This window comes from Cebus imitator, unplaced genomic scaffold (genome assembly GCF_001604975.1).
Source record: "Cebus imitator isolate Cc_AM_T3 unplaced genomic scaffold, Cebus_imitator-1.0 Scaffold192, whole genome shotgun sequence".
Taxonomy (NCBI): Eukaryota; Metazoa; Chordata; class Mammalia; order Primates; family Cebidae; genus Cebus; species Cebus imitator.
In genome coordinates, this window is record NW_016107507.1 from 3,733,823 (window position 1) to 3,755,835 (window position 22,013).

Here is a 22,013-nt window from a genome sequence, read left to right on the forward strand (position 1 = left end):
GGTGCAGTCCCCAGAAAGCTATGGCCGAAGTCACTTATGCCAGAGCTCCCAGAGAAAGGATCTGGTCGTAACACATTCAGAACGTCAGGCCTAAACAATGGATTCCCAGGATCGCCCCCAAGAGTGTGGTCTTGTAAAAGAAAAACAGCACTAAGCAAAAAGACGCTGACCATGCCTGACCGCTCAGCAGGCAGGGTCTCGCAGATGTTGGAAACTTTGGGACAACAGGCTACCACAAGGAATGACAGCCTGAAGGCCTCACACCACCACGGTGACCTGGAACGTGCTACTAAGTGCAGAAGTCTCATGGCAGCATTCCTGCTGCATCCTTGGTGATGCAGTGCACACCTGAAGTGCCAGGAAAGGAGATGGAAAGGTGAATTCCCTCCCTGCAGGTGTTGGCGAGACCCAACACGATGTGTGCAACCCAGGGCCACACAGATCACCCCCTCCCGTGCCTCAGTTTCCCCATCTGCATAAGGTCATAAGAGTGGCAATGACAGTATTCACCAAGCTCTCCCCCTGGGCCTGGCAAGAGGGGCACACACCTGGACTCAGGTAGCCTCAACAACCTGAGAATGTGAGCACCACTGCCATCTCACTTTACAGGGGAGAAAGCCGATGCACTGTTACAGTCACCCAGTGAGGCCACAAGGGATGGGACCAAGCGCACTGCAGCCTCGAAAGGCTCCAGCGGGAGGGCCTGAAGAAAGGGAAGCCAAGCTCAATGATGTCGTCTTGGTGCCCGCCCGCACTGCAGTGGCCAACCCCAGGGCCGGGCACAGAAAGCTCAAGATGGGGCTGGAACATCTTGTGCAAGGCAGGAAGCACTCACAGACTGACGGCGAAGGATCAGAAGGACACAGGCCACAGCTTGGCGGAGCTCCCACTGCCAAGAACAACTGGAGCCCACAAAAAGTGTGCTTGAAAATAATGTGGGGGGGGCGGGCTCGAATGGGGTGGCCTGGCTGAGCTGGTGACCATGAGAATGGGAGGTGGGAGCAGGAGATCCAGGACAATATTTTACTTTTGTGTATTTCTGAACTTTTCCCAAAATAAATTTCAGGAAAGAATACTTACGAGTTCACCTGATGCTAAAAGAACAAAACAAAATTGAAAGAAAGAAAGGAAAGAAAAAACCAGCTTATCCTCATTCCTGATAGAAGGAACGTCAGAACTGCNGGTTGCAGTGAGCTGAGACTGTGCTATGGCACTCCACCCTGGGCAACATAGCAAGACTGTCTTAAAAATAAAAAAAGGAAAGAGCCCTGATAAACCTGATGCTAAAAGAACAAAACAAAATTGAAAGAAAGAAAGGAAAGAAAAAACCAGCTTATCCTCATTCCTGATAGAAGGAACGTCAGAACTGCAACAGAATGAACAAAGTCACCATTCCGTAATGCCCAAGGCAAGAACGGATCTGGAGGATCGCCCCTCCATGCTGAGACCATGAGTAGGAGGCTGCTGAGGCAGCAGAGGGACCCTTAAGAGCCCCTCCCTCATGCTCTGACAGTGAAGGGACCTGGGGCGCTTCGCCTCAGCCAAGAGACCCCATTCCATGTGGCCTGTGGGGGCAGCCTGGCCCGTGGCTATGATCTGCGCACTCAGCCCTGCAGCAGGAATGCACAGCGGGGCCTGGTGATGCAGAAACACCGCACAGATCCAGACAGGAGCTCCGTATGCGAACACTGACCTGGAACCCTCAGAAGACTATGCCACAAAAAACTGAAGGCCCATTCCAGTTTAAGGAGCTCAGAGACCTGGCGGCTGAGCACCGCGTGTGATTATGGACCAAAGGGTGGGCACACTCAACGCTGCTCATCAACTGAGATGTTCTCCACTCGACAGGCCACGTGCATCAATATTAGATTTCTGTTCAGGTTTTTTTGCTGTTGTTGTTGGGTTTCTTTTTGTTTTGTTTTTTTATGAGACGGAGTCTGGCTCTGTCACCCAGGCTGGAGTGCAGTGGTGCCATCTTGGCTCACTGCAACCTCCGCCTCCCGGGCTCAAGCGATTCTCCTGCCTCAGCCTCCCAGGTAGCTGGGATGACAGGTGCCTGCCGCCACGCCAGGCTAATTTTTTGTTTGGGTGAAACCCCGTTGGGTTTTCACCATGTAGGCCAGGCTGGTCTCAAACTCCTGACCTCAGGTGATCCTCCCACCTCAGCCCACAAACTGCTGGGATTAAGGCATGAGCTATCGCACCCGGCCAATCAATATTAGATTTCTGGACTCAGAAAAAGAATGTCTTTCTATTGGTTCAGGGCGAAAAAAATGTATGTGTATATTAAGAGAGAAAGAGAAAGGAGAGGGAGAGGGGGCGGGAGGGAGAACAAGTGATTGCGGCTCAGTGCAGAGCCTCGCTGGGTGTGGGTGGAGCGAACACGGGTGTGTGGAAGCTTCAGCCTCCCTGGAGGATGGATCTTCCAGATGAAAACACTGCTGGGGGCAGCTCTGAGTCCTAGAATGTCACAGTCAGGAAGAGTACTACAAAGACCACCAGCCTCTTGTTTTAGAGACGAGAGTGAAGGTTCTGGGTGAGCCAGGTGTGCCCCGGCTCTCAGCATGTGGGAGCAGCAGGTGCCCCAGGGCCTGACCAAGCTGGACCCCTTGTCCCCCAGCATGCCCCCCCACCCAGACCCAGGCTCACGTGGTGAAGCTGTGGTTGTCGTGTGCCTGGCTGGGCCCGCTCATGGGTTTGTTGAAGTGCTTGAGGCCCAGGTATGCGGCCTGCACGGTCTCCAAGTCCTCATCTCTCAGCTGGGACCACAGCTGGGCTGACCTGGAGGAGAGTTTGGGAGGAAGGACTCTGAGCATGCACACGTGACCCTGACAGCAGCGGAAATGGGCTCCATGTAGGCCCAGGGCACCCTGTGCAGTGCCAGGGCAGGCTGGCAAACCTCTCAAAGAGTGGATGTTGTAGGTGCGGTGAGGCACACGATTTCTCCCACAGCTAAACTCTGCCACTGCAGCCCAAAAGCAGCCACACACCAGTAGACAATGAACGTGGCTGTGTTCCAGTAAAACTTTACTTACAAATACAGGTGGTGCAAAGTCCTAGGGCTGGATGGTGCTGATGGCTGCACTACATCGTGAACATACTTAATGCCACTGAACCATAGACGTTAAAAAGGTAGGTTTTATGTATTGGTATTTTACCACAATAAAAAATAAAAACAATAAATACATAAATAAATAAATTACCATGGGGAAAATCCTGACAGAAAGCCAGACTTAGCTGGTGGGCTGTAGTTGAGCAGCCCTCTGTCTGCAGTGACAGTGACACCCCCCTCAAGGTTTAAGGGGCGTGTGTGGCAGCCCTGCAGCCCATTAACACAGCAGAGTGCTGGGCGCAGTGGCTCACGTCTGTAATCCCAGCACTTTGGGAGGACAAGGTGGGCAGATCACCTGAGGTCAGGAGTTCAAGACCAGCCTGGCCAATACGGTGAGACCCCATCTTCACTAAAAATACAAAAAATGTGTCAGGTGTGGTGGTACCTGCCTGTAATGCCAGCTTCTAGGGAGGCTGAGGCAGGAGAACTGATTGAACCTTGGAGGTGGAGGTTGTAGTGAGCTGAGATGACACCCCTGCACTCCAGCCTAGGCAACAAAGTGAGACCCCATCTCAAAAAAAAAAAAAAAAAAAAGAATAAAACAATCCCACGTGAACCCATGGCCTGGCCTAAAAGCAGGGCCTTGGGGGCCCATGTGTCCCCCAGCTGTGATGCTGCCTGTGGCCGCTGTGTGGGCCAGAAGCAGCACTTGGTATGATGGTGAGACGCAGGCCCAGAGCAGTGGTGGCAGGAATGGGTGCCCTGAGGGCAGTGCCAGGGTTCCTATGAAACACTCTGCCCTCTCCTCCTCTGATGGTGCCAAGAGGTGCCTCCTGGAAGGACCCCGAGACCACGAGGCCACTGTACCTGTTGGAACGCCGTTGCTCACCCTTCTTCATGCACTTGAGGAGGCAGCAGGTGAGGAAGGCCATGGACATGAGCAGGATGATGGCGCAGCTCACGATGGAGGCGACCACAGCCACCTTGAAGCCAAAGGTCTCATGCGGCGGCACCACTGTGTGGAGACAGCTGCCAGCTCCTGGGCAAGGTTTGCCCAGGTCTGCCTGGCCCCAGGTTCGCCCAGGTCTGCCTGGCCCCAGGTTCGCCCAGATCTGCCTGGCCCCAGGGCTGGGGGCCTCAGAGGTGGTAGGGGCAGGTCCTGGGTGTGGACAGGGCCTGGCTGACCCTCAGTGAGCTGTGATGCATGGTAAGGGGGCAGTAAGGTGTGGGGGGCTGAGGCAAAGATCTGTGCAAACTGTATCTGGAGGTGGCGCTATCAGAGAAGACTCTCCCCAAGAAATAGATATTTGAGCAGGGTGTGCAGGAGTATGCAGAGTGGCTAATTGAAGGGGTTACTTGAGCTGGTTTTTGTAGGGTGTGTAGGAGTTTGCAGAGTGACTTGGACATTGGAGAAGCTCTGGCAGGGAGTTCAGAGTGAGGGCCTCCCTGGCTCCTACCCACTGGAGTCCTGCTTGAGGAATGGAGGAAGGGCAAGGCACAGAGAGGAGGTGACAACAGTGCTGAGGAGGCCTTGCCCAGCCCATGTGAGTTTTCACAATGTTGCCCCAAGCTGGCAACATTCTTCAGGGGCTTACATGTCTTCTCAGGTCACTTTCCAGGAAGTCCCAAAATACTATGTATCTGCCGTGTGACCTCAGCTATGCTCCAAAAACTAGTTCCATCAGATTCTACAGATGTTCTGGGGAAAAAAGGCCCTGGAATCCTAATTTGAGCAACACCATGTACTCCCCTGTAGGGGATATGGCCCTGTCCCCTGGTCCCCATTTCTTATGCTCCCTAGTAGATGCTGACCACCCAGAATGGAGACTACATTTCCCAGTGGTCACAGGGCCATGTTCTGGCCAATGGAGGATAAGAAGTGATGTGGAGAAACTACCAAGCACCTTTCCTGAGACACTGGGGCCTGCCCTTTGGCCCTGAGGCCTCTTACCCCATAACAGCTGCCTGGAACACAGCTGCTGCCACCTTGGATCATGACGCTGAGGCCGTGCCCAGCAGAGCCATGACAGGGAAGGGGCCTGGCTCCCTCCACCTGGAGCTCACACAGGCCTGCCTGCCCACCCTGAAGGCTGGGCTCCATCATGGCTGATCATAGTATTTTGGGTTTTCTGCCTCTCAGAATCTAATCCTAACACTTGCATTCTCAATCACCTAACCAGTGAACATTTTAAAGGCTCTGAGAAGTCCTGCAGCATAAAATCCCAGAGTCTGCCAAACTATTTTGACTCTGAGCCCTTTTTATGCATAAAACACATTAACATAACACACGGCTTCATTTTGGAAATGTCATGCTGGGCATTGAAAAGGGACTATCTTGTGGACCCTTCAACGCCTGTACAACAAATACAACCAGAAAACCAGCTCCTCTCACAGACTGGGAGCTCCAGGGCCAGGCAGGTCATGGCCTTCTAGGTGGCCAGTACTTAGGATTCTTGATACATGCAATATCCTATTAAAGTTCGCCATATGCACATGTATGTGAATGAATGAATGAATGAATGAATGAACGGTTTCCTGCTTAACAGAGAAAAAGTGCTGGCTCAGAGAGCATGAGCAGCCTCTTGGCAGTGAGGGGCTAAGTTGGTAGCAGAGCCAGGATTGCAGGCCCACTGCGAGGCTTTGGGTCCACACTGCTGATGTGGCACTCGGAGGGCTGAGGGCTGACAGCCGGCTGCTGACTTGTAAGCAAGCTGTCAGTGTTGGGAATGGGACCCTACTGGCCTAGCTGCTTGTGAGTGGACACCCACGCCATCCCCACCCACACCATCCTCCTGACAGGATTTGGGACCATCCCGCACCCCCAGAGCCACCAAGCTGACAGAATGGTCCTTACGTTTGCACACTGGGGACCCTGAAGACCACTCAGCGATGCTTCCCTTCCAGGTGCAGGTGAGGAGCCCAGACCCCACCATCTGGTGGTTGGAGGGGCAACGGAACATGAGTACGGTCCCCACGGAAGCACCATCACCACGAAGGACTTGGAAGGTGGCTTGCGGGGACAGCTGCAGCTGAGCGCAGGTGCCTGGGGAGAGAGGTAGGTGTGAGGCATGGGGGCTGGGCATGCAGGGCAGGGTGGGACCCTGGACGGTGAAGCTGGCACAGCATTGGGGAGCAAAGGGGCGGGGTGCAGCTCCGAAGGCCACCGGATACTCTGGAGGTCACAGGGGCCATCCAGACCCTGGGACAAAGCAGCTGGATCCCTCCATGAAGTAAACTCTAGATGTTGAGGATTGGAGTGTTAAAAAAAGAAGAAAGTATCAGAAGACAATAAAAACAAATATTGAGGCATGCCCTTTGATTATGATCTAAGCACAGCTCCAAAGGCAGAAATCAGTGGGAAAAAAAAGAGAGGGAGAGAGATCAACAGATTTGACTGCATACAAAGCAGAAAGCAAAAGCTTCTGCAGCTCCCTAATAATGGAAAACAACCAACTCGGGTGAAAAATTGGGGAAAAGATATTTGGAAAACACAGGACAAAGGTTGGTTCAATAGCCTTCATTTATGAAGAGGTCTTACACATCAATAAAAATGGAATATTCCGTTAAAAAAACCCAACAAGTTCTAATTGTGAACAAGCAATTCACAAGGATACCAATGGCCCACAGACATGAAAAATATAGACTAACAGCAATTAAGGAAATGCTGATTCAAGGAAGAGCTCATTTTTCCTACGTCAATGAGGTGAAGGCGCAAAGAAAACAGACAATGTACAAATTGGCAGGGCCTGGGAAGCCCTGTTCCTGAGTTGGGGTACAGATCCAACCTTTCTGCAGAGCGTTTGGTAAATGCAGTAAGGGCCCTATGTTGCATATCCACCTTTAGCCACAGGAAATAAGGATGTGCTGCCAAGATTTCTCTATGGGAAGCCCATCTCAGAGCCATACAGAATAGTGAAAGGCTGAAACAACCCATGTCTCCAGCAGGAGGGAATGATTCCCTCACCCAAGTCCATCCAGACAGTAAAACACTAGAGAGCAGTTACAGTGATGTTCTTAAGTAAGGACACAGAGATGCTTTGGATACAGCAGCAATCAAGAATTTTTATAAAATTATAGCAATGAGAACAGCTGGGACTGAGAAGCTCACTGTGGCTGGACGCCGTAGCACCTGCCTTGCATGTGCTATCATCTATCGGCACAGCAGCCTAGCCATGGAGAACCGTCATTAACCCCATCGACAGATGAGCAAACTGGGCAGAGGATCTTACAACACTTCCTGCAGTCACACAGCTCTTATGCTGCAGGGAAGACTCAGAACCAGACAAGGAGGCTCTGGTCTAACTTCACACACATTCATACACACAGACACACACACACAATGCACATGAGTCATCATGCTCTGCACGTGTCAGCAGCTGGTTACTTTTCACAGCAGTGAAGTGTTCCATTGTGCGGATGGGCCTCAGTGTGTGTCCCTGTTCCCTGGATCTGAGTTGCCTCTGGGGTTTAGGATGTTCAGTGAAGCTGCTAAGGACATCCTCGGGCAGGTCTCCTAGTGTCCAAGTGCAAGAGGCTCTTACTCCTGTGTATCTAGTATTTCCCGATTTTGGGGCATTGAGAGTGGACTGCTGGTGCATCACAGGCAAAGAACAGGGAGAGCTGTTCTTTGAGAGAACAGGCCGGGCTGGTGCATGGTGTGTGCAGAGGCAGAGACTGGCTGGAGTCAGCAGCGGTGAAGGGGCACGTGAGCATCTCCGTGCCTGTCTCCCTCTGCACCGGCAGGGACCAACACCCAGAGATTGGGGTGATGGTGGGGACAAAAACTGAGGCATGTAGAGTCTGATGGACCCCATTATTCCACACTGACCTGCTACGACCTTCTTCTGTCCTCTGTGCACTGTATTGGGGACCATGCCCTGGGTGCTAGGCATGGAAGTCCTACTACCCACTGAGCCTGACGATGTGACCTAGCCAAGCTTCTGAGCTCCCCCAACCTGCTGACCATGTGGCTTCTCCTATTATAACTTTAATTTAAATCAGCAGTCCCACCATCCTTCAGTTGCTTGGGCCCCAAACCTTGAAACCTACTTTCTCAATTTATAACCAATTCGCCAGCAAACTTTGTGGACTCTAATTTAAAATGTTTACCAAAGACATACCATCCCCCAGATTTGTTCATGTCCTCCCAGGAGCAGTCACATGGGCTGGCTGTATGCCCAGGCAAGGTCTTCATCTCTGGGATGTTATCACTCTATTTCGTTTTTTTTTTTTTTTGACATGGGGTCTCGCTTTGTCACCAGGCTGGAGTGCAGTGGCATGATCTCAGCTCACTGCAACCTCTAACTCCCTGGTTCAAGTCATCCTCCTGCCTCAGCCTCCTGAGTAGCTGGGATTACAGGTACGCACAACCACACCCAGCTAATTTTTGTATTTTTAGTAGATACGGGGTTTCACCATGTTGGGCAGGATGGTCTCGATCTCCTGACCTCGTGATCCACCCACCTCAGCCTCCCAAAGTGTTAGGATTACAGGCGTGAGCCACTGCGTCCGGCCATCACTCCATTTCTTACCCCACATCTGAATTCACAAGCCCATCTAGGATGGAAATTGAAGGTGGTAGGGATGGAATGGAGACTCAGCACACTGCGTCAGGAGTCCCCACAAGCCCAGCGGAGAGAATCTGCCCCATGTCAGCTCATCCTGGGCAGCCTCAACTCTAATCCCCACCCCTGGCTGCTGTTGCCTCTAGTATCTCTTTCTCCCCACTCCAGAGTTGCAGCTGGAAATGTGATCACCAGCGAAAACTACATTTCCCAACCTGCCCAGCACCTGGGAGCAGTCGTGTGACTGAACCTGGCCAATGGGGCATGAGCACAGATGCTGTGCCACTTCTGCATTGGGGAGTGTGATGGTTAATATTGAGTGTTAACTTGATCGGACGGAAGGATGCAAAGTATAGTCCCTGGGTGTGTCTGTAAGGGTGTTGCCAAAGGAGATTAACATTTCATTTGGTGGACTGGGAGAAGCAGGCCCACCCTAAATCTGATGGGCACCATCTAATCAGCTGCCAGTGAGGCTAGAATAAAAGCAGTTAGAGGAACGTGGAAGGACTAGTCTGGCTGAGTCTTCTGGTCTCCATCTTTCTCCCGTGCTAGATGCTTCCTGCCCTTGAACATCAGACTCCAATTCTTCAGCTATTGGATTCTTGGACTTACATCAGTGGTTTGCCAAGCGCTTGTGGGCCTTTAGCCACAGACTGAAGGCTGCACTGTCTTCCCTACTTTTGAGGTTTGGGGACTTGGACTGGCTCCCTCGCTCCTCAGCTTGCAGACAACCTATTGTAGGACTTCATCTTGTGATCGTGTGAGTCGATCTTCCTTAATAAACTCCGCTTTATATATACATCTGTCCTATTATTCCTGTCCCTCTAGAGAATCCTGACCAACACAGGGAGCAAAGATGGCAGTGTGAAAGGGCAGACCAACCTCTCAGATCCTAAGAAGGGACAGAAATAAACTCCAGCTGGAATTAGGCCGCTGTTTTTTATGGATTTGTTAAGTGGACTGGCTCAAATCTGATACAAAACTTCAGTCAAACACATCTCAGCCCAGTGTGCTATTTAGTGCTTGGGATTCTTCCCAGGGCCCAAAGGTGACAATAACCAAAGCAGAAATATCAGCAACAATAATAATAGAGGAAGAAAAATGCCCAGGTCCTACTCTGTGCTGAGCGCTGCAGCGGCTGCTGGGCAACAGCACAGAAATGAACGCATGGGCTCAAGCCTGCAGAGCGCCCAGTCCACCTCCGCCACGCACATTTGGAGACCCAGGGAAGGGAGCCTGCTCTGGCCTCAACGTCAGCACAGCTATTGTGCCCACCCTGGACTGGTGTGCAGAGGAAACATGTACAATGCCAAGGCATCTGGAAGGTGGCTATGCCTGGTACACATAAGGACAGGAGCCATGGTGTCCTTGGAAGAACAGCCTCCCCCATTCTGCAGCCCCAGAAACCATGGCTCAGGGACACTGAGGTCACACAGCCAGTTTGTGGTTCTGCCAAGGTCAACCATGGCCACCTGGGTCTTCATCCCCAGGCTGCCTCCATCCTTTCTGTCCCTTCAGTACCTGGGAAGACCGGCCTCTGGCCTGGGCAGGGCCATTCTGACTGTTCCCTGTCTGTGGATCCTCAGCATCTGCACGGTTACTAACAATAACAGTGCATGTCTGCTTGGAACATTCTGTTCAAGAGCACCCCATATTCCTTACCTGTATTATCACAGATAGGGCTCAGAGAAGTGGGCTCACCTGCCCAGATGTCCACTGTTAGCAGGGAGGGAGCCGCCCCCCAGCTAAGAGTCTTATACTTGTAACATACATGGAATAGGGGATTCATATCTTCTCTACATAAACAGCACTTATATATTAATAAGCCAATGACGAAAATCACAACAAAATGGGTAAATTAGAAAAGAAAAACAAATGGCTTGGCCAGGAGAGGTGGCTCATGCCTGTAATCCCAGCAATTTCAGAGGCCGAGGCAGGTGGATCACTTAAAGTCAGGAGTTCAAGACCAGCCTGGCCAACACGGTGAAACTCTGTCTCTATTAAAATACAAAAATTAACTAGGTGTGGGTGCCACATGTCTGTTACTCCCAGCTATGTGGGAGGCTGAGGCACGAGAATTGCCTGAACCCAGGAAGCAGTGGTTGCAGTGAGCCAAAATCGCACCACTGCACTCCAGCCTGGGCGACAAAGCAAGACACCATCTTGAATGTTCTTCACATGTACCCCAAAACCTAAAATGCAATAAAAAATAGAAAAAAAAAAAAAAAAAAAAGAAGAAGTAAAACTATCTCCATTAGATGTCATGATTTTGTATGTATGTAGAAAACCTCAGAAATCCACTAAAAACTATTATAAATGGAAATGAGTTCAGCAAGGTTGTAGAACACAAAGTCAACATACAAAAGTCGATGGGATTTCTGTACAGTAGCAGCAAATTGAAAATTAAGAAAAAATTTTATACAATAGCATCAAAAAGAATGTTATAAATTTAATAGCAGAAGTGCAAAACATATACTGTGAAAACTACAAAATGTTGTTGAAAGAAATTAAAGACCTAAATAAATGGGAAGATATCCCATGTTCATGGATCAGAAAACTGAAGACTGTTACGATGGCAAAATGTTATAGTAGCCCCTCCTTATCCTTGTTTTCACTTTCCGTGGTTTCAGTTACTGGTGGTTCCACAATCAGAAAATAGTATGTCACAACAGTTGTGCTTTGGGGCCATTAAGTAAAATGAGAGTTGCTTAAACACAAGCACTGTGGTATTGGGATCTGACAACCGAGAGGGCTGCTAAGTGACTTACAGCAATCCCAGGCAGGGTGCAGCGGGATGGGTGAGATTTCATCACACTACTCAGAGTGGCTCACGGTGTCAAACTTATGAATTATTTCTGGCATTTCCCTTTACTTCACAAGACCTATGTTTTTTACCTCAATTCGTCTCATCACATAGGCATTTTATCATCTCATGTCATCGCAGGAAGGGTAAGTACTGTTTAATAAGATATTTAGAGAGAGACCACATACATACAACTCTCATTACAATATATTGTTATAATTGGTATAACTTGCTACTAGTTATTGTTAATCTTTCACTGTGTTTAATTTATAAATTAAACTTCACCATAGGTATGTGTGTTTAGGAAAAAAACAACATATATAAATATCTGAAGTTTCATGCACTTGGGGGGAGGTGGTCCTGGAATGCATCATCCTCAGATACGTTGTATCTACTATATTCATTGCATCTACTGTATTCCCCAAACTGATATACAGATTCAACACAATCTCTATCACAATCCAGCTGCCTTCTTTCCAGAAATCAACAAGCTAATCCTAAAATTCATATGGATATGCAAAAGACCTAGAATAGCCAAAACACTCTTGAAAAAGAACAAAGTTAGAGGGTTCACGCTTGCCAATTTCAAAACCTATTACAAACCTAGAGTAATCAAAACAATGTGGTACTATCATAAGGACAGACATAAAGATCAACAGAATAGAACTGAGTCCAGAAGTAAACCACTGCATTTACAGACAAATGCTTTTCAACAAGGGTACCAAGACAATTCAACGGGAAAAATAATAGTTTTTCAACAAATTGAGGCTGGGACAACTGAAGCTGGACCCCTAGCTCATACCACATACTGAAATTAACTTAAAGTGAATCAAAGACGTAAGAGTAAAAGCTAAGGCTATGAAACTCTTAGAAGAAAACATAGGGGAAAATCTTTGTGACCTTAAGCAATGGTTTCTTAGATACAACACCAAAGACAAATACCAACAGAAAAAAGAAAAAAACAGGACATTATCAAAATGAAAAATGTTTGTGCTTTAAAGGACACATTCAGTAAAGTGAAAAGACAACTTAGCAATAAGAGAGAAAGTACTTGGAAATCATGTATCTGATAAGAGGCATGTGTCTAGAACATATAAAGCATTATCACAATTCAATTATAATAAGACAACAACATTTTTAAATGCTCAAAGGATCTGAACAGACATTTCTTTGAAAAAGATAAATTAGCAGCCAATAAGCACAAGAAGATTCTCAAAATTATTAACTTTCAGGGAAATACAAATCAAAACCACAAAGACGCCTGTCAAAAAGACAAGCAATACCAAGCACTGGCTGGGTGTGGTGGCTCACCCCTGTAATCCCAGCCCTTTGGGAGGCCAAGGCGGGTGGATCACCTGAGGTCAGGAGTTCAAGACTAGCCTGGCCAACATGGTAAAACCCCGTCTCTACTAAAAATACAAAAATCAGCAGGGCATGGTGGTGGGTTCCTGTAATCCCACCTACTCGGGAAGCTGAGGCAGGAGGATCACTTGAATTTGGGAGAAGGAGGTTGTAGTGAGCTGAGATCATGCCACTACACTCTAGCCTGGGTGACAGAGTGAGACTCCATCTCAAAAAAATAAAATAAAATAAAGACAGACAACATCAAGCATCAGGAAGAATGTGGAGAAATTGGCACCTCAGATCCTACTGGTTCGGGAACGAAATGGTGCAGCAGCTTTGGAAAACTGTCTGGTGGTTTCTCAAAGAGTTAAGCACAGAATTACCACATGATCCAGTAATTCCACTCCTAGGTAATCAGCCAAAAGAAATGAAAATACCTGTCTATACAAAAATGGGTACACGAATGTTCACAGCAGCATTATTCGTAATGGCCAGAAAGTTGAAACACCTAAATGTCTGTCAACCAGTAAGTGAATAAACAAAACGCGGTTTATCCACACCACCGGGCACTATTAAATCATCAAAACGCATGAAGTGCTGATCCATGCTGCAACATGGATAAACCTTGAAAACACTGTCAAGTGAAAGAAGTCAGACACAAAAGGTCATATGTCACATGATGACATTCATACGAAATGTCCAGAATAGGCAAATCCAGAGACAGAAAGCAGGTTAGTGGCTGTCAGAAGCTGGGGGAAAGGGAAAACTGGGAGATGACCGCTAAGGGCTATGGGATCTTCTTTTGGGGTGATTAAAAACATTCTAAAATTGACTGGAGTGGCCGGGCACAGTGGCTCACACCTGTAATCCCAGCACTTTGGGAGGCCGAGGAGGTCAGATCACCTGAGGTCAAGGGTTCAAGACCAGCCTGGCCAACATGGTGAAACCCCATCTCTATAAAAAATACAAAAATTTGGGCTGGCGCGGTGGCTCACACCTGTAATCCCGGAACTTTGGGAGGCCGAGGAGGGCGGATCACGAGGTCAAGAGATCGAGACCATCCTGGCCAACATAGTGAAACTCCGTCTCTACTAAAATACAAAAACTAGCTGGGCGTGGTGGTGCACACCTGTAATCCAGCTACTCGTGAGGCTGAGGCAGGGAAATCGCTTGAGCCCGGGAGGCAGAGGTTACAGCGAGCTGAGATCATGCCACTACACTCTAACCTGGGCAACAGAGTGACTCCATCTCAAAACAAAAAAAAAAATTGACTGGAGTGACAGTAGCACATACCTGTGAATGTACTAAAAGCTACCAAGTTCTATAATTTAAATAAGCAAATTGTATGGTATGTAAATTATAGACCCTTAAAGGTGTTTAAAAAATATGAGGGAAAATACGTCAGTTAAAGAAATGCATATTTAAAACTGAAGACACTCGATTAGGTTCGGTGGCTTACGCCTGTAATCCCAGGACTTTTGGAGGCTGAGGTGGGTGGATCATGAGGTCAGGAGTTCGAGATCAGCCTGGCCAATATGGTGACACCCCGTCTCTACTAAAAATACAAAAAGATTAGCCAGGTGTGATGGCAGGCACCTTGTAATCCCAGCTACTCTGGAGGCTGAGGCAGGAGAATCGCTTGAACCTGGGAGGTAGAAGTTGCAGTGAGCCAAGATTGTGCCACTGCACTCCAGCCTGGGCGACAGAATGAAACTGTCTCAAAAAAACCAACCAAACAAACAAAAAAGAAGATACTCTTTTTTTGCTTCTTATCTCCGTCAGGGTTAAAAAGACCAGCCCTTCAGATTGGGGAGGCTGCAGGGGAGAGGTGCACAATTTCTAGGGGCGGCACACAGAGTGGGGAGGGCCTGAGCAGCTGACCTGCCCTTCAGTGGGATTGAGGGGACAATGGCCAGGGCTGAGAGCAGCAGGAGGCAGAGCCTCCTAGGGATGCTGGACTGATGACGGTTGACACAGAGCATACCTGTGTGTCAGGAACGGCTCTCACCCCTGGCCTGGGCTATTTCCTATAACCCTCAGCTGACTCTTGCCGGCCTTGGGTCACCTAGCTCCCAGTGGTACAGCTAGGATTTGATTCTGTCTCCAGTGTTTTGGCTCTTCATCGAATACCATGCTCCATAAGCGCAGACATCAGTGCAGGAATGAGTAAGTGAATGAATGCATGAACAAATGAATGGAGGACTGGCAGCCTGACCTCACAGATAAGAGTCATGACCAGCACTCCCAAAGGGCCTGGAAATGCTTCGCTTCTTCAGAATCTTGGGATCTGGATATGCACTGTCCTTCTGGCCAAGGAGGTGGCCATGGGATTTTGGAGCCCTGGCAGACACAGCAGGGCAGCCACGGGCCGACCACGTGCCCCCTTCCCCAGGCCTGCCAGGCGGCCAACACTTCCCAGTCCTTAATTTAGAGCTGCGACTTCTGCATTCCTCTGTGGCTTCCCAGCCCACTGCGGCCCTTGCAGAGAGGAGGCCCCACCAGCCAGAGGTCTGGGAGCAGCCGTTGGAGGGAGGGAGGGGAGGCTGGTGAGGGTGAGTGTGTCCAGCACCCACAACAGCGCCTGGCTGAGTGTCTGCCAAGTGAGAGGATGAATGGATGAAGGCAAATTCATTCTTTAAAAATAAAACTAGAACTTCATTAGAATAATGAGATGCCTGGAGGGGTGGACCAAGGGATGGAGGCAAATGTGAGAAAGTAGGCACAGCGAAATCTGAAGGGTGGAATCGAGCTGGCTCAGCCTGCTTGTGCAGGCGTAAAATGATTTCAACTCTGCTGCACGTCGGAAAGAAAAATGCTGGGGGAAGACCCCAAGCATTCCCACTGCTGACATGTAACTGACCCCCTAGGCACCTCCCCTTCCCACCCAGCAGGGTCCCAGGGAAGGGGTGGCAATCCCACTCCCCATCCAAGACCCAGATACTAACCACTGTTGAGCCGTCTGGACATGGGGCTGTTCCTGGGACTTATTCTACCAAGACTGTGTGTCACCAAGGAACATAGCTTCCTCTCAAACAAGACAGATGTGACTGCCAGGGCCTCCTGTGCACCCAAGGCAGCCAGGCCCAGCTCTGGAGCCAGAGGGCTGGGGTTTGGGGGTCATCCCAGCCTTACAGGAGACCCTGGTCACTTCACCCTGGGTCTGTGTCTCCACCTACAAATACCACAGCAGGCAGAGGAAGAGAGGACTGGATGACATATTGATTGTCCTAGCACCTCCACAGCTGGCTTCCTCTATGTGCGTCTTAGAAGGGGCAGCCCCTCCCCCTGCCTGCCCATGTGTTGGGCTGAGCCGGGTGGGGAGCTCACACCTAACCACGTCTGAGGTTGACCAGTCGGCTCTCGCCTAGCCATGTCTGAGGTCGACCAAGGTCCTGTCTTGGTTCACACTTCATCTGTCAAAAGCCACATCCTGTGTTCTCAGCCGCCAGGTTCTGCTATAGTGAGGGCTCTTGTCTTCAGCAGGTGGTGGATTATATGTCACAGTGAAAGGCATCAACAAGGGGGCAAGCTCGGCCCCTCCACACATCCCCAGAGCCTGTCCTGTCTGCATCATTGAGCCTCACAAACGTGGGGGATAAAGGGTGAACTCACCACCCACAACCAAAGAAAGGGGAGCAGCCAGCACGTAACACTGACCCACAAGAAGCCCAGATGTGCCGTCAAATTAAAAACTCAAAGGTATAAAACGATTTGGAGTACAAGCCTGGTAAAATTGATGCCGGCCCCCTAACTGTCCATGAGCAGAGAAGGATGGTGCCTGGTGGGGCTGGGGGGCCTTATATGCAGTCCTGACATCCGACCTTGCATTTCTTTCCTTCTGTTTTTTTTTTGAGACGGCGCCTCACTCTTTCGCCAGGCCAGAGTGCAGTGGTGCGATGTGGGCTCACTGCAATCTCCGCCTCCTGGGTTCAAGTGATTCTCCTGCCTCAGCCTTCCAAGTAGCTGGGACTACAGGTGTGCACCACCATACCCGGCTAGTTTTTGTATTTTTAGTAGAGATGGGTTTTCACCATGTTGGCCAGGATGGTCTCAATCTCTTGACCTCATGATCCACCCACCTCAGCCTCCCAAAGTGCTGGGATTACAGGTGTGAGCCAGTGCGCCTGGCCCAGACCCTGTATTTCTAGCCAGCTGACCAGGAGGATCTCATGCTCAGGTCCTAACATTAATGCGCTGCTGGAATGGCGTTCCTTTACAGGTCAAGCAGAGTGTCTGGGGAAAGTAACTGGTAGGAGGGAGAGTAGGCTGAGTCCTCGCTCAAGGCTCACAGCCCTGACCTGCCTCTTTGGAGCAGCCAGGAGGTCCAACCTCCTCTAAACCCTCAGCCAAGAGGGCACAGGGAGGCAAAGTCATGTTTCTCTGGCCTCTCCTGCTGCAGAGGCCACAGATAGAGAAGCCACCAACCGGGAATGTCCCCTTTAGCCCCCAGTTGAGTGGGCAGGCTTCCTGGAGGGCTAACCAGTAGGTTCCCAGGGTCTGATCCTGACAAGACCCTTCCCAGCAGCAGGTCCTGGACCTGGATTTCTCACCTGTCTCAGCCTCAACTTCTCCATCTACAAAACTGGTGACTTGCCCTCCTGCAGTAATAAGCCACATCCTAAGCAGCCCAGGACATGAGCCCTACTGGGGGCCTGGGCCTCAATCCTCAAGGCCCATGGAATCCAGGGAAACTTCAGCCCTTAGCCCCTGATCCCCAAGTTCCGCAGCATGCAGGGGACCTCCAACACTTCAGGCCCCAGTGGGGTCTCCTGAATTCCTATCCTGAGTCTGGGAGGCCAGGAAACACTTTCTCTGGGCTGGCTCCATTTTCCAGATGAGGAAACTGAGGCCCACAAACCTGCCCAAGACCCCTGGTTGCACAATGGCTGTTCCAAGTGTAGGAGCCTAGGCTCCTGTCCCTTCGGGGTAGCCCTTTCCATAGGATTCACAGTGAACTGGCAGCTAGGAGAGGGCAGGCAGCACAGTGCCAGGAGCTATGGTCTATGAAGTCTCTATCTGCACCCACCCACCTCCCAGGGACATTCCAAGAAATCACCAAGGCATGGGGATGGAGCTGGTAGATCACCCTTGCCTCTAACCGCCACAGAGCCAAATCCTGCTCACACAGATACGCCCAGACTCCCAGGGGACCCAGGGCCACCCCTCACTGACCTCCTGAGCCCCTCCCCATGCCTAGTGCCTGAGAGGCAGATCCCACCTGTCCCCTCCCCTGCTTCAAACACTCGTAAACTCCCAGCTGCCTGCAGATGGCCGTCCTGAGCCTGGCCCCTGCAGGGGACCCCCCACCCCAGCTGTCCCTGAGGAGCTGTTCCCTAAAGCTAGAGGCAGAGGCCTTACCTCCTGGACCTGCCCTGCCCTCCAGCCCCACCCTACCTGCCTACTATACCCCGGCCCTTGGTTTTGGTTGCCCTTGGTCTGCTGGCCCAGCGCTGGGACATTTCTTACGTGGTACCCTTCAGACCGCTTTTCACTGCATGCATGTAAATCTTAAAGGAGAGGGAAAAACGGCAGAAAACGGACTTGATGCAAACAAGATACAAAATAAAAACATGAGGTCCTGCCTGGCCCTACTACAGCTCAGGAGCAGGTGGTGAGGACCAATGGGTACCTGAGGGCCACACCTGTGGGATGCCCCAGCGGCCCTCAGCCCACGTGCTACACCTGCTGCCGCAGCTGCGCTTCCTTCCTCCCTCCCTGGCCTTATCGGAGGGTGCAGGCCTAACCAAGGTAGGTCCCCATCCTCCCAGCCCATGAGGCCAGCTGGGCGTCTGAGAATAATGGTGCTTGTTAATCTTTTATCTGGAACCTTAGACCCCAGGCCGGCCCTTCTGTCCTCCCTCCTGGCATTTGCCACACAGCCCCTATACCCTGACCTCACTTGCTGTGGGACCAGGCAACTATGATCCCTTTTATGCTGGCCGAGGTCGTGGGAGAGAGGGTACCCGAGTGACAGAGGCATGCTGACGGACCCAGTCTCACCTGGACTCGATTCCCACCTGCCAGTGAGTCCTTGTGTGACCTCAATCTGGGTCTCAGTTCCCCCAAATGTGAAATGGGAACCCTCAGGAGGAATTTCTCAGTTTAAAGGGGGTGACTTGTGCACACAAAGGCGCTTTGAGAACAGGATCCCCAAGACCCTGGCAGTAGGGACAGGGCCTGGCCCCAACACTACATGTGGGTGGCCCATAGCCCTGGCTGTGTGTCTTCAGGTAAGTCACCTGCCCTCTCTGAGCCCATCTCCACAGGGAGGGTGGGCACAGGCTTCAGAGCCACTGTGGCCTTGCATCTCCAGGCCGAGCAGCAGGAGGGCCTCCGGGTGTGGAAAGCACACTCTCCTCCAGCACAGAACTGGGCTAATTCTAAATGAGGAACGTGTACCCTCACATTCCTGGTGGAAAACCAAGGGTCTGGGAACCTGTGCCTCTTACCAGCAGCTCTGTCAATGCCAATGGGCAGTAGAAGACCACAGCCAGGTATCATGGGGCATATCCACCTTGCTTTGATTTATACAGGTGCTCATGGGGTCTCGGTTTCTCCTCTATAAAATGGACACAGCCCAGTCCTGGGGCAGGAGTTCAGGGGTGAAGCCAAGATGGCACCTGCAGAGCATGCCTCCTGCTGCCCCTTCTCCAGGCATTTCCAGGGATGCCAGGGGGTTACCTCCAGCCACTGGAACCCTGCGTTCCTGGACAATCTCTCAGTTCAGGGAGTGCTGGAACTGCCCTGGGAGCAGAGCCAGGGGCTGGCCGTGCAACAAACATGATAACTCCCGCTCTCTCCCCTGTGCCCTGCTCTTCTCCCCAGGCGCTCACAGAAGAACAGGGAAGACCCCTGCCTCTCAGGAAGACAAGTCTGTCCGCACTACTGTGCTCTTCATATCTACTCTAGGACAACCAGTGGTAATGGCGCATTTTAAAGATGTCGGGAAAAACACACACCCCCGTATTACATTTTTGGTTTTTGTTTTGTTTTGAGACAGAATCTTGCTCTGTTGCCCAGGATGGAGTGCAGTGGGATGATCACAGCTCATTGTAGCCTTGAACTCTGGGCTAAATCAATTTTTCCACCTTTCAGACTCCGGAATAGCGGGATTATGGGCACATGCCACCATGCTTGGCTAACTTATTTGCATTTTTTGTAGATATGGGGTTTCGCTATGTAACCCGGGTTAGTTTCGAGTTCCTGGGCTCAAGTCATCCACCCACCTCAGCCTCCCAAAGTGTTGGGATTAGAGGTGTCAGCCACCGCCCCTGGCCATTGCTATTTTAGTGTCAATAGCACTCTCCAAAGGGTACCAGCCCCCCAGCCTCTCACTTCACAGCACATTTCACAGAGCGAGAGCCTAAGGTTCCATGGCAGGGGAGTGATGGAGTCCAGATGATGGCATTACCCCTGAAGCAGCTCCCTGGGTGCCACTGGGCCTGTCCATAAACTTGGGGGCAGGTATACAGTGGGGAAACTGAGGCACAGAGGTGCAGTGACTCACCCCAGGTCACAGAGGGGATTCTAACCCAAAACTCCAAGGAGCCAGTGCTTGGGAAGTGCTCATGTCTGAGAGGAGGCTGAGCAGGTGGTCAGAGGAAGAGCCAGGGGCAGGCAGGGTGAACAAGAGCACCGGGTGCCGGACTAAGCTCCATTCCCAGCACAAATTCTGAGGCAAAAGCCTTTGGTCTGCAGACAGAGCCTCCAGATACTCCCTGGCCTTGGGCTGACCTTGGGCAAGTCAAGGCTATCCAAAGGGCACTGGCTACCCACTCCCCCAGGCTGTTGTGCCAATAGAAGTGGCTCCTCAGGCAGCACCAGGCCCTGGGCATGCCTTCTTCAAACAGCAGCAAAGTGCTCATCACCCCAACACCAAATTAGGGAACTCTGGACATTAGGCTGCCAGAGTGTCAAACTAAATAAACCAAACCCACCAGCACCAGGAACACGTCTCAGCGCCCACTTTGCTGAGCTGCACACCTCTGCTTGGTGAATTAACTCCCTGGGCCGCAGTTTCCCCATCTGTGAGAGGAAGCCAGCCTCCTGCCACCCTCCTGCCAGTTCCCTGGGGCTGCAGGCTGACAGTGTGACTGGGGCCAGCCCACCCCACTCCGGGCCTCAGCTTCCTCCTGTGCAGAACCTAAGCCCGGCAACGCCTGAGACACCCAGGACCCTCAGGCCTAACCCTCAGAGGCAGTGGCCACGGGAAGTGAGCTTTTGGGATATCTGAGACCCAGAATTCCAGTTTGGTTCCTTTTCTAAAAGGGTTACACTTGAGAATCATTCGCGGGGCAAGGCCGGCATTGGAAACAGGAGGCTTGGGCACAGGAGGTGAAAGCTCTTCAAGCACATTCTTGAAATCAAACACTTAAAAGTAAAATAAAAAGCAGCCTCTCTTCCTTCCGGAGGCCTCTGAGCCTCGGAGACAGCCCCCCGATCGCAAGCCTGGCTACAGGGTGACCTCGGACAGCCACTCCCCTCTCTCAGGCTCAGTTTCTCCATCTGAAAAGTGGAGCTCCGGTGGTCACCAAGGAACCGTGAAGATGACACCTACTTCAGGCGCAGAGAGGGCGCCCGGCTCGCCCCGCGCCGCCCGCCAGCCCGCCCGCCAGGTGAGGCCGGTTTCGACTTCCCCCGGAGGGGCGCGGAGGGGCCCGGAGCCCGCGGCGTGGAGAGGCGTGGCCGGCTGCAGTACCCGCGGGCGCCCGGGACCAAACACAAGGACCAAGGCGCGGCGGCCAGTCGGGAAGGGGCGCGCGGACCGCTGCGTGCAGCCGCCTGGTTTGGAACCGCTAGCTACCAGGCTTCGGCTCCACTAGGGCGTTCGCCGGGCGGGCGGAGGGTCGGGGAGGTTCATCCTCAGGGCGGATCGTGGCTGGGACCCCCACCCACGGCTGGGCGGCCCCGCAACCCCTCCCCTCGGCTTTCCCATCTGTGAAATGGGCGCAGAGCCCCGCACGCAGCCACGTGGCCTCAGCCCTCACCTGTGCGGTTCCCTGGGGCAGACGTGGTGACCCCGGCCCGCCCCCGGGGCCTCGCCTTGCCACGGAGGGTGGCGGCCGCCCCGCGCATCCTGGGCGCTCCGCGGCGCTCGGCGGGGCCTCCTCTGGCAGTGAGCCCGGCTTGACGGGGCGGGGCCTGGGCCGGGGAGGGGCGGAGCACACCAGGCCCCGCCCTTCCGCCCTCCCAGGGGCGGTACCATGCCTCTTACAGGCCACGCCCACACTTTGGACTGGAGCCGAGGTCC

General features: G+C 51.7%; 1 protein-coding gene across 2 annotated transcripts in view; it reads right to left on the reverse strand.

The window, feature by feature from the left end:
- SUSD3 (sushi domain containing 3) overlaps positions 1-21,895 on the reverse strand; it is a 25,185-nt gene extending 3,290 nt beyond the window's left edge. Inside the window, exons 1-4 of one of the 2 annotated variants that reach the window (XM_017546909.1) lie at positions 21,751-21,895; positions 5,907-6,095; positions 3,920-4,067; positions 2,650-2,781 (exon numbers count right to left, since the gene is read on the reverse strand). In XM_017546909.1, coding sequence (XP_017402398.1) covers positions 2,650-2,781; positions 3,920-4,067; positions 5,907-6,095; positions 21,751-21,838 — 557 coding nt within the window. In that variant the 5' untranslated portion in view covers positions 21,839-21,895. The remainder of the gene's footprint in view (positions 1-2,649; positions 2,782-3,919; positions 4,068-5,906; positions 6,096-21,750) is intronic. The other variant, XM_017546910.2, reaches the window with a different exon arrangement.
- Positions 21,896-22,013: the final 118 nt, after the last annotated feature.